This window comes from Pieris rapae, chromosome 14 (assembly GCF_905147795.1).
Source record: "Pieris rapae chromosome 14, ilPieRapa1.1, whole genome shotgun sequence".
NCBI classification, from domain to species: Eukaryota; Metazoa; Arthropoda; class Insecta; order Lepidoptera; family Pieridae; genus Pieris; species Pieris rapae.
In genome coordinates, this window is record NC_059522.1 from 10,158,287 (window position 1) to 10,170,656 (window position 12,370).

The 12,370-nt window shown below is 33.2% G+C and overlaps 2 protein-coding genes across 9 annotated transcripts in view; both read right to left on the reverse strand.

The window, feature by feature from the left end:
* LOC110992367 (kazrin) overlaps positions 1–11,641 on the reverse strand; it is a 52,761-nt gene extending 41,120 nt beyond the window's left edge. For all 8 annotated transcript variants that reach the window (XM_022258150.2, XM_022258151.2, XM_022258149.2 and 5 more), the window contains exon 1: positions 11,473–11,641. The gene's annotated coding sequence lies outside the window, so the exon portion shown is untranslated. The remainder of the gene's footprint in view (positions 1–11,472) is intronic.
* LOC110992369 lies at positions 1,488–3,883 on the reverse strand. The gene is made up of 2 exons (XM_022258156.2): positions 3,068–3,883; positions 1,488–2,966 (listed from the first exon to the last, which is right to left on the reverse strand). Exons 1-2 carry the CDS (start codon positions 3,839–3,841, stop codon positions 2,508–2,510), a joined length of 1,233 nt encoding a protein of 410 aa, XP_022113848.2. The 5' UTR covers positions 3,842–3,883; the 3' UTR covers positions 1,488–2,507.
* Positions 11,642–12,370: the final 729 nt, after the last annotated feature.

The window sequence follows — 12,370 nt, forward strand, 5'->3', positions numbered from 1 at the left end:
CATTCCACTGGCTATCAGTGTATCTCAAGTAACAATTTTCGCGCCCACTCATCCTTGTACGAAGAGCGGGCCGACATTAGCTGGGGAAAAATTAGATTCGACCCGGCGCGACAGTGCCGTAGGAGGTTTTACCTCTACATCCCTTTAGCCACTCCGCCCTACAGTTTATCCATTTTATATTTCCTCTTCCTTACAATGGACGATATATTTTGTCATTTTGGGTGTAAACGACGAAAAATGATATAGAGTGATGAGTGTGACTCGTAGATTGCATTAGCATTTTATTAAATTTTATAACGATTTATGTTAATCGCTAAAACGGGATAGACCTAATTACGTAGGTAAGAAGTTAATATGATTTTACTTATATATCATACAATTCTTATATCTGAAAATCAGATTTTTCTGTCGAATTGTTATATTATTGTTTTTTTAATAAGCTTTGATTATACGACCTTCTAATACTTCCTGTAAGTAATAACTGAAGTTGTATATAAGGGTAAATTAAAGTATTTTGGTGAACAAAGAAAAAATGCACATCGTGTTTTAATAAGAGGTGCTAAAAACAATTAAGCGGAGAATGTTAGGCGCGTTAAGAGCCCGTTTGCCGGAAAAGCAAAACACGAACGACTTTATGGCGTCCCTTTGTTTCGCGACTGAAAGGGTTAACGGAACACTTAACCCTACTTCTACAACTATGAGCTGTCATTATCTGTTGATGTTACACGTTTGAAAACTGTTCTGTGCACAGACCAGTACCAAGCGACTTATTTTCATGAGAATTGAGAATTATGGATAGCAGGCATGCGTTTACATTAGAATTACTTTTTCCGTTTGAACACGACAAGTTCTTAAGAGGCTGGGGTGAATAAAATATGAATAGTAGTCTAAGTTTTGTCAATATTATCATTAATAATTGTGATGACTGAACCAATTAAATGAATAATTCAAATATTTTAGGTAAATCTACGATTGGCATAGTTAAAACTTAAATCAGGCTTAGAATAACAATAAAATTACGTGTTTATCCCCTGATCAAGGGGTTCATGCGCATTTAATTTCACGGCTCAAGTAACGAAACCTTCATCGACCATTAAGTGACTTCAAAACTACAATGAACCTGACACCTCGTTGGGTTTGCAATTGTAAAAAAAGATTTATATCTTGTTGGATAAAAATAGTTGCAACATTCGTGGATTTACTTAATGTTGCTTTTGTCCTTACTATTATATATTCAATAGTTATGGTAAGTCGTACGTAGGTATATAAGCCACGCTTGTGCACTCAAATTGTGTAATTCTTTAATATATAATTGAACCAGTGATACATTTCATTGGGTTGGCTTGTTTTGCCCTAAAAAGTTTACTCATTAAGACTTTTTCGTAAAAACCAACTGGTTTTACCTGCACCCAGATAAAAATACATTAATCAGGGCCAATGACCTCCCCAATAATAATATACAGTAAACAACCGGAAAATTTCTGTTTTTTTCTATCTTAAATTAAAAGAATTATCTACTAAGATTTTAAATAGAATAAAAAAATAAAGCATGCAATAGTGCTCTGCCTCACCAAGGTCCTTTTAGTATAACATTATAACATGTCATCTGTAAAGTACAATGCAATAAAGTTTGACTTTAGTTTCAACTTTACTTCAATTAAGATCTCACTTTAAGTCTATCTAAATTGGAACCCTAAGTAGGTATGGTTGATTCCGTAGTCTTCAATACTATACAATAGAATAACAATATCATTGAGTTTCAAATAACGATAAAAAAGAAACTAAGACAACAACAGAGATGTTCAATAACATCGAATGTTCTCGGTGGTACCATTGAATTGTGTACCTGGTTTATTTAGTACATAGCCGGTAGCATGCCGATATTGACACGGGTGCGGGAAAATTCACTATTAATGGCTTGAGGAGGCAAGTACACGCCATGAGCAATTATGTTCCGTCGTACATATTATGTACTTTGGTAGGCTTTAGTTTACAGAAGAGTTTCGGTTTTGAGTCAGTCAACTACAAAATCGAGATTCTATACAAAGCCACCTACTTCCATGCTGAGCTTTCCATGTTATACTCGATACAGAACTAAAGTAGGACTTCATGTGGACATAAGTAATAAATAATTGGAATTTTTAAATTACAAAAACAGTTTTTAAAATAAACGCTATTTCTCATCTAAGAATCTTCAAGAAAATATCTTAGGAAACATAAAATACAATTACCAGCCAAACAATTTCAGAGAATTCCAGTGAGTAACAGCTTGGAAATATTAAAGCGACAAAGAATCTTAAATAATGTCTACCTATACCCACGTTATAATTTTCCGCGGAGACAATTATGCCCGAAGAGAAAATCTTTATGGCGACAATTAATAACTGAGTAATTTATTTCGTCCCAGAAATTGGTTGTAAGTTTTTTAGACAACAACAATGAATGACTTCCAAAGTAACAACTTATGCTTAATATTTTAACAATTGTAATCTTAGCTTATAAATATTTTATGAATGCTGGGTATCATTTAGTGAATAATTTCTTTTAAAGAAGAAATTCACTATTCCATTCACTCTATTTACAAAAATATCTTGGTTTTGAATCTCGTAGTCCTCTATTTGGACATCATTAGTGACCTGATGTTTTATTTCCGTCATTTTTTGCGCTTCCTCTGATTCCGCTGTTATAATTTTCATAGAGATCAGGGCTTCGACTAAACCAAATTGAGAATGCTCCTTCAATTGTTCTTCAAATACTGCTCTGGGATAGACATCTTCGATGTCGATATTACATTCTCGTAATACAGCTGAACAGGTCCCGTAATAAATGTCTAAGAGCTGGTCGTAGTAGTTTGAGAGGAAACGGAAGTCGGTACACATGTAGAAAAAATAAGAGATATCTGTGACAGGTGATGCAAAGCGAACTAATTGGTAGTCGACTAAGATAGCCTCGACTGGTCTGCTTGCCTGAAATGAATTATGTGAATGCTTTAGAAGATTCTGACGTTAAAGACCTTTTGTGTTTACTTTGTAAAAAGTGAAGTCTCGTAAACGAAATAATAACTTACCCTATATTTAAAAAATATGTTATTGTGCCAACAATCCGCGTGGTAAATCACATTGTATTTTGTGGTGGGAGCCGAGTATTTATTAAGTATGAAAGCAATCCGCCGAGAAATATTCCTCAATTTATCCTTGTATTTTTCATTTGATATAACAGAGAGAGACGCATTAAAGTAATAAATCAACGATTTCGGTATTTTCCGTATCTCTGAATATTGGACGTCTTTGTTTAATTGCTGTTTAAACTCCTCAAATTTATCTGGATACAGTTTCGATGTAATAAACGAAAATGCATGTAATTTTGCTAGATTTTTTATGACCAACAAGACATGCTCGAAATCAATTGTTTGGAATCTATCAAAAATCTTATAACCTTCAACGTTATGCAACACTATCACTTCCTTGTTATACTCTATTGATGATAGTATACAGTTGGGAAACTTGTATTTTAAGCCTTCATTGCAAATAAGAGACCGTTGAATATTCAAATAAACTGGTGTAACTATATTGTAAAATATGTATTCTCTTTTATAAGCCTCTCTGAAGCACGCCCGATCTGTAATACTGTGATGCCATTTTATTATTATTCTCTGGTTAACTTTAAAACCATGTAGTTTTCCTCTGATTTGTACTTTATAAAATCCAGATGCAAAGCAATCGACATCTTCAAATCCGAATATAACATTATACTCAATGTCCGTCATTTTCTTGGCTTCGGCAACATTTTCTATTATTGCGGAGAGCTCTTGGTGAACACGGGACACTTTACGAGTACACATACTATATAACGTGTTCGAGGTAAACTATAGTTCCGTTATCACCCTTCGACCACTAAACTCTGGTGATTTTATCTTTCGAGATTACGCCTCTATCTCGATACGCATAACATACTTTAAATTACACAACACTTGATAGATTATTCAAAAGATCCAATTGTTTTAATTATAAACTGCTTTCCTTTGTTCGCCATTGTAACTACAAAATATAGGAAACGGAATGTTTATATCATATTTAAGTGGTTTATAATCAAGTATGTAATCACACGGTTTGTGTGTAAATTTGTAATTTATTTGTTTTCTTCGTGGCACGGATTGGTCAAAAGGGTAACTATTATACATCATATTGATTCTAAATTAGAGAACACACGATAACTGTTAAACAATATTTTTAGTTTATCATAACACATGAGAAGGTAGACGGTCAGGTATCGTATGGAACTTTATCAGTCCGGAACAAGTATGTCCGAGTGAATACGAGATAAGCCAGACGTCACACAATGCCTATTGTGACCTCTCAGTGCATGAGCTCCTATGCGTGAGTGCATCAACTGATTCCATGTAACCAGCTCAATACAACGGCCATACTAAGTCTAACAATAGAACAAAGTGAATGACTTAAATAACTGACTGACGAAATATAAGGATTTTCTAAGTTAAGTCGAGTAATATTATGCTCATAGGTTACCTAAATACCTTGATCAAAACCTAGTAAAGTGAAAGACAAATCGGATGAGTACACAAACAATAAGAAACTATTCAACTAAAATATCAAGCACAAAACATTTTTTCTTGCTTTTACACGCATACGAAGTATAGTAATAATAATTAAAGCAGGAGTACTTTAATTTCCATTCCATTTGGAGAAGCAAATTCAGAAGATATATTCATCCCTCCTGAAGGACATTATAAAAATCCTGAAATTATTGATCTAGCTCAATGTACTGTTTAAATCTCTCCACAAGTGGCGCAGAATATACCTACTCGTATTTAAAGCCAGTAAAGTTGTTTATACAGTTATCATCAAATCGTTTGCATCAATTGGGAAATTGCGAATAGGAGCTTTGCATACTGTGAGCTCAGACCATGGCCATATCTTGACGAGTATCTTATGAAATTCTCTTAAATATTTAATTCATTAAACATCTGTATAAGAAATGTTATAGTTTGGTGCAAATAGTACGTAGTGTCGTACACTAAGATTATTTAAGCTATTTAAAAACTTCAGCAAAGAGCCAATCAAAGCTAAAAAGATCTTTCACTATCCTATGCTTATTTACGTGTATCGTACCAGATCTTTACATCATTATATTCTTATCATATTGAATGCCAAAGGACTGAAAATAAAATTCATGATTCGGAAATTAGTCTAGACTTTTAGGAAATAAACTTTCCGTTACAATTTGACTTCATCGTACGCGTCATGTCTGTAATATTATTTGCATTAGACTTCTTTATTCGATTTTATCGACCTTTTTTAAAGCAACTAGGCTGTTCTTCATCCTTACCTTCGTCTGCCTATATGAAACAATTATTGTTTCGTCAGCAATCGAGCCCATAGCCACCGAGTTATGTGGAAATAGCTAAGTTATTGTTGTTATTATGTATAAGTAGCTATAATACCTTTACATCATTACTACTAATGTATAATTATTACTATAAAATCTAAATAATAGAGACTCTGTTTGAAACAATCACCATTTGGCATTTATTTTGTTTTACCCTTTTTTATAACTACTTGATTTGCCCGGGTTAACAATTAATTATGCCTTCACCGCAAATGCAATCAAGGAATAATCAGTGTATGACAAATAACAGTTTGGTGGTAGTCAATACACAATCATACATTAAAATAATAAGTCTTGAGTGCACACCTTGGTAAAATGTCTCCTTACCAAGAAGACAGGTACACAATATTATCAGTCGTAAGGATTTGGATAATAATGATACATCGCTTCTCAATAGTTCACAAAAACGCACAAAGCACTCACCATAAAATTATAAATTGAGATCATAACTATTGACAAATATTATTACCAAAAAGGTATAAATAAAAATAAAAATGCGTCTAACATAACCCGAGTAAATATCAACAATTACTAAGTAAAACATGTGACGATCGGCCGAGTAAAAATATTGATCATCTTTATCAAATTTTATTAAACTAAAAATTTTATTTCGATAAATTAGATTTGTTTACTTTGCGGTATGTTATAACTGGTTGTGTAGTGAATGACTGGCTTTTCAGTAAAATGGGTAAGCATATTTTTAAAATTGTATTGGCGTAGGTATCCACGTGGTTCAATTTCCGGCAGAAACACTGGACTTTATGCCGACATGTCTTAGAGAAGTCGACGGCGTATGTCAGGCACAGAGGTTCATCACCTGGTCTATTAGAAAAACAAATTATTACGAAACTATATTTAAAGCACACGCATTAGTTTCTAGTGCCATTTCTTTCATAATCATAAAAAAATGTGTATTCGCAATTTCAAGACAAATGTTTAATGCTAAACCCTGATTTCCCAAGAACCGCTATCCGATTTAAAGTAATGCATCAGCACAGTTGAATGTTGAATTGCATTAGGTTCGTTGTCAACAATTGTTATATCATAGGACAGGCCGACCCAGTTTATCTTGGACGGTAGAGGGTTGCAATTCCTTTGAGCTGCACTGTACCGTGGTGTCAGGGGTGCCTTAGGCCCAACAGGGGTGCTTATCGATTGGGCCCGCCCGCTCCCCTGATATTACACCCCAAGCCCACCCTTTCATTACACTGCGTTTATTTGTTTTAAATTCTATATCATTGTTTTCAATGCAACGGATAGTTCATTGTTAATGTTGTCAAAGAATGAAGAGGAAATTTTGTTAAATGTCGCGCCTTTTATTGTTATCTATCACAAACATGCAAATCAATCAACAGCTAAGAAATATATAGTAATCGTATTTTAAGTAGGAAATTTCATTGTTTTTAATATATCTAGTAATATGTAAGCAATGGATGTTATTCTGACTCTAGCACGTACATTCAGAGTTCATTGTAAAGTGATAAATTAGTATACATTGTGACCTAGTTAACACACAATTGTCGGGACATCATGTCATCGTTACATACCTAATCTAATTCATCGAATTCATTTACGTAATAGAGCTTGAATCTATTTATATATCAAATAATAAGTTACTACAATGCTTTGTTATAAATCTACTTATATTTAATCTACAAATAAATGAAATATTATACTTCATTAATAATATTTCATTTATTTGTAAAATTATTATTTACCGTACAATAATAATATACGTGTCTTAATATAACTTTATCAATAAAATTCAGATATTTCACAAGTGTTTTAACTATTAATTAAATAGTTGTATGAATTGCCTTTATGTTAAATGCCAAATGCCGACAGGGGTCCTAACGTGAAGAAACTAAGAATGTAACGATGCTTCTGATTAAACCAAAAAAAATTGTCTATCTCAAAGAAAAAATAATAACGAATAACCTATATATTTCTATATTATATCTATATACATAGATATTAATATTATTATTGGATATAATATTCATATTATTACAAATTTTCTAGTGTCATTTATATTGGAATATAATAACTCCGTGGGTAAAGAGAGACACTATTGACCACGTGTTTTTATATTCTAAACACAAAACAAAACTTACTGCTCCGTGTGTCGTATGAGATGGCAGATTTTTAATAAATAAACTGCTCCTATGTAAAGTAGACGTTTTAGTGTTTAGTGTTCGGTGCAATGAGATATCTTTTTATCTCCATGAAAGATGCGGGTTGTCAGGAACAATTTAGTGAGCAGTACGTGTTTCAATTGGCGAGAAGTGCTCAGTTCCGCGTAATGTAAGTAGCTATCTGATATTTGCATCTCCTTATAAGTTTTATTTATTCAGCAAAATTTTCTCCTCAAAATAGAAATACAAAATGAAATACTAAAGCAGGAATCGTTTGAATACGGGAAGCGAATTCAATGGTTATCGCGGAGTAGACTAATCTCGAAAAACGTTTAATAAGTCTGAATATAAAAAAGGGACTTTAATTATATTGTTTTGAATATCACAATACATTAATTGAAATATGTACTATTCAATTTTTGATTAGTTACCGAAAAAAGGCCAAGCCTGAAGGCAATTAGGCGTGCATTGAACCGAAATCGTTGAATCTCTAGGCGATAAAACTAAAGTTTAAATTCATGAGACTTAACCATGCTATGTATGTCATCCGTAACGTTTATGACAATGGGTCTATCTAAATTAAAAGGTAAATTAGAATCAAAACTGAACATATATTGAAATTTTGCATTACCGTGGCTAATTAAAATAAACAGAAAGCAAAAAGACCAATAAACTAGAAATAATTATAACGTTATACGATAAACAAGCTGAACGTCTTAAACTAAGGGTTATTAACTTCTCAAAGGTCACGTCCATATGACCTGTTCATAAATTCTATCACCTGTTTATTAATGATTACAGTTGTTGTCGCTGTGGGCGTGTACTGAGTTTAACTATTAAAATGAAGTAATAAAAAGGTAAAAAGATCTGTACTTATGAAATGTTCTTCTTCGTGAACAATAAAACTGACCCATAAATTCTATACAACTAAAGTAAAATAAATTAATTTACAAGTTGTAATAAAACCGTTTTTGGATTTTAGGTTTTCTATGAGGCTCATAATTATATTAAGGCATGTCGTCCAAACCAGTCTCAAATAATCGTAGGCGTTGTCAGATACAGGCTTATTATAAATTATTATTATTTATTATATTTACTTATTATAAAAATCAGCATACAGTTTTACAATACAGCTCGTATTATAAAAAATCTGCCTAAGCAATTCGAGCTATTTTTTTTTGTCACCCAAAGTTAAGTAATAATTCCCAAACGATTTGAGGAGCGCAAACGTCTTTTGATCCCTTAAAACGACAAACGTTTAACAATGGCCGTGCCTCATTAAGCGTGATAAATTACGATTTCAGATAATCGAGTATTCAGCAAATAATCCTCTAATCAAAGGCAATATTCCGTATTTGGCAGTTTCGACAAAGCAATTTCGATTGAGTTATTTATCAGGCAAATTAGCCCGGGTTCGATTTTCAAACGCATATAATTGTTTCATCACTGACTATCTTGGTAATTATGTTGGGATGATTCGCCAACTTTATTTTTCTTTAAAAACCTGCCGTTTATAATATTGTAAAAATACACTTTTTTATGAAACTACAACTGATATGTACTAATAATGCCATTTGTGTAGGTGTGTATTAAGACATGTAAATGTTGGTTCTTATTAAACTCAAATTCCTCATAAACTATGCTCGTTTAAAGCAAACATTAACAAGCATCGATCAACTTGTTATATATAGATGGGTGTAATTAGTAAAATCTATCTAGTTATAAATAAAAACCAAAACAATGTCTATTAGGCAATGGCAGATTAGAAGGGAATATTACCTGATATAAAAATTAATAAAACAAACGCAGATATATCAGTCCTTTTTGTAATAGACTTAAAAAAAAGTTCTCATAACTAAATAATAGTAGCCAGTATTAAATTTAAGTTAAATAAGTTTTTACTATTGAATCTAGTCCCCCAATATAAGCTGCATAGGAACGCGTTATCAACGAAACGTTCCCTGTATCTACAGGAGCACGTACAAAATTCATCCTCGCGAAAAATTGTTTCCAGAAAATTTAAAGCTTCGCCCTACCATCGCGTCTGTGAAGCAAAAAAAACTTGTTTATTTCGGCATTGAATACGCAGGATGTATACCTTTTAAACAACCTTTTTCGCGTCAATAAGCGAATGGTACCTAAGTTCAGAATATGAAGGACGGGACATGTGTTTTTGACGTTTGATATGCTATTTTTAAGATTGAATTTTATGTGATAAAGTGCGGAGTAATAATATTCAGAGAACTGTTGTAAAAGATTGTAAAAAGTCGTGTACAGCAATTCAAATTTTGTCGTTAAAAATAATTAAATAACATACGAGGCAGGTAACTTTATGCTAACGGAATAACAGAAGGAAGAAAATGAGGGTTTTTCTTTACAGACCAGTAAGTGGCATTCATCGTAGATTTGGACCATAGACGTTCTGGTATCATGCTGTTTACTGGTATGATGCTCCAGGGTAAGAACGTACGATCTCGGGGTTAGGTTAGAATTGCTATACAATATAAGTAAATAACTTTAATTCTTCACAAGAATTTTAATCATAATCTTACTTTCTCTCGCCGAAGCTGAAAATGTTCTTACAATGGTTGTTATGTCTTTGGGAGAAAACTTTTTCAATTTTCATTCAAACGCCGACTCGACGGCACTTAACACGAAAGCAAATTCCAAAATACGTTTAACGTGAATTTAAACCTTTAATTCTTACAACAAATGTTATTATTTGTGTAACATGTCTACAGTTTTTTGTACACACTTGTTGTTCCATAAAACTCTTCTATAAACGTAACAAATTTCAGAAATTCAAGAAAAGGGTTTTTGTAAGTTAAGTAAGTAAGTAAGTGAGGGTTTCCCGTGCATTGAACGTATTATAAAACGTATATAATGGAATAGCAGTGCTCACTGCTTCAGTCAGTAGCGCCCTTTTAGGTTCTCTGCACCCCAACCGATCTCAATGCAAATTAAGATAAATAGGACCACAAACTATGACCATTTTATATCCAAGATCTTTTTATGAAATGAAAATCCAAGTGTTCTTCAGTTGATTGGTTGTACGCCTCAAATCCGTAAGCAAAATCTTTGAAAAACGATTACTTTTATGATTTTCTTGTATCTAAATACCTTACATCAGTTAATTTACGTATAGTTGGCGTTTTGCCAAATGAGTTCACCGGGAATATTAAAAACATCTATGAAAAGTGGCAGAAATCGGCAGAAATCTGAATTGAGATGTTAATTAATATGTCAAATACAGAAGTGAAATCAGAACAAAAACCTCCAATAGCCTTGTATTGTCTATTTTGAGTGAGTTCTGCCAATTTGTAATTGATACGCTTTCGAGTAATCATTAAATTATAGACCTTTCATCCGAGAAGTCTAATTTTTTTTTTGTTAAAAAATGTTTTAAATTCGTCTTAACCTGCATTGTTAATATATTATATTATGTTATCAGACACACCGCCTGAAAATCTCGGTTTACGCCGACTTCAGTCAGGTAGGAGCTATTTAACACATCTTCTTATATATTAGATCCTATTGATGTACATAATTTATAAACAAAAAATTATTTCAATTTCCCTTCAAACTAGAGAAACTTTATTAATCTAATAGGTTAGTAATGGACTGATCTCAGAAATATTTTAAAATTCCAGTTGCGAACATTTCATATTCATGAAGCTCCTAACGCAAGGTGGCACCTTTCCTTATAAATTATTCCAACCCCACTTTGGATACTATTCCTTTGTCGCGTATTACATCTTATCATTAAAAAGGACAACCGTAGGTATATATCGTTCATATAAGAATTCGCACGTCAAGGTCGTAATCATGAAGACAAAAGAGCATAGACAATTCGTAGAACGAATGTTTGATCAATATCTGTGTCCTTGACATTTAAATCTGAACTACACAGATAACACATTAATTCACCCACCTTAGAGAAATTCCACACTATTAAATACACATCACGCACACAAATACCAGTCACGAATTTGAACGTGTCGTAGTCGAATCGGCGCGTAATAATTCTCGGACATACGTGTTGACTACGACGTAGCGACTCGTAGCGAACGCGCGTAGCTCTCGCGAGTGACTCCGCTGTGAGCCCCGCCGATGCGAATACGGACTGCTAAGCACAGAGTAGAGCAATACTTCAGATCCATCTACGCATGAATACTTATGTACATTGCACGATAATAATCGGTAATAACAACCCAAATGACCTTCAACCAAAAGAAAGAGTGGGGAGAAAAGTTGATATGTTAATTATTTGGCTGTGATTTTCTAATTTTTTAATTTTATTTTTGAGTTCAGTAAGACGTAACGTAAACGTATGCATTAATTTATAATTCGACTACAATAATAACTCTTTTTAATAATACACATTCACAGCAGACGCAATTCATAATAATATCTCATATGAAATTCATCGAAACAACACATAATATGAAATCGTCTGCTGAATTTGCTGGAGACTAGTACTAGGCCTTTATATATCAGGTGATGAATATAAAAGTCTCTATATAACCCTCTACTCTGCAATCAAGGAGCATCAATTGGCGCATGCGCGCGTGACGTCAGCGCGTCTCGCCCCGCACACAAACAGTGGGGCAGCACACGTTCCGTGCCGTCACCCTGCGCCCATTCGCTTCAACAAAATTTATGAAACAGTCCCCGTACCTTTGTTACTCACTTTTAGCCAGCTTCACCGGTGAGACCGATCTGTTTAACTCTGTACTCACTTTTACTTATTTTAACTGGGACCTATAGAAACTTACAAAATCAATGTTTAATTATTAGTATTTTAGTTAAGATACCTATCGAGTTGCTAA

Bases quoted from the DNA above. Each gene is read 5' to 3' on its own strand.
- LOC110992369 (XM_022258156.2), bottom strand. From the start codon at position 3,841: ATGTGTACTCGTAAAGTGTCCCGTGTTCACCAAGAGCTCTCCGCAATA. The intron at 2,967-3,067 runs GTAAGTTATTAT...AATTCATTTCAG, and splicing joins ACATATTTTTTAAATATAGG to GCAAGCAGACCAGTCGAGGC.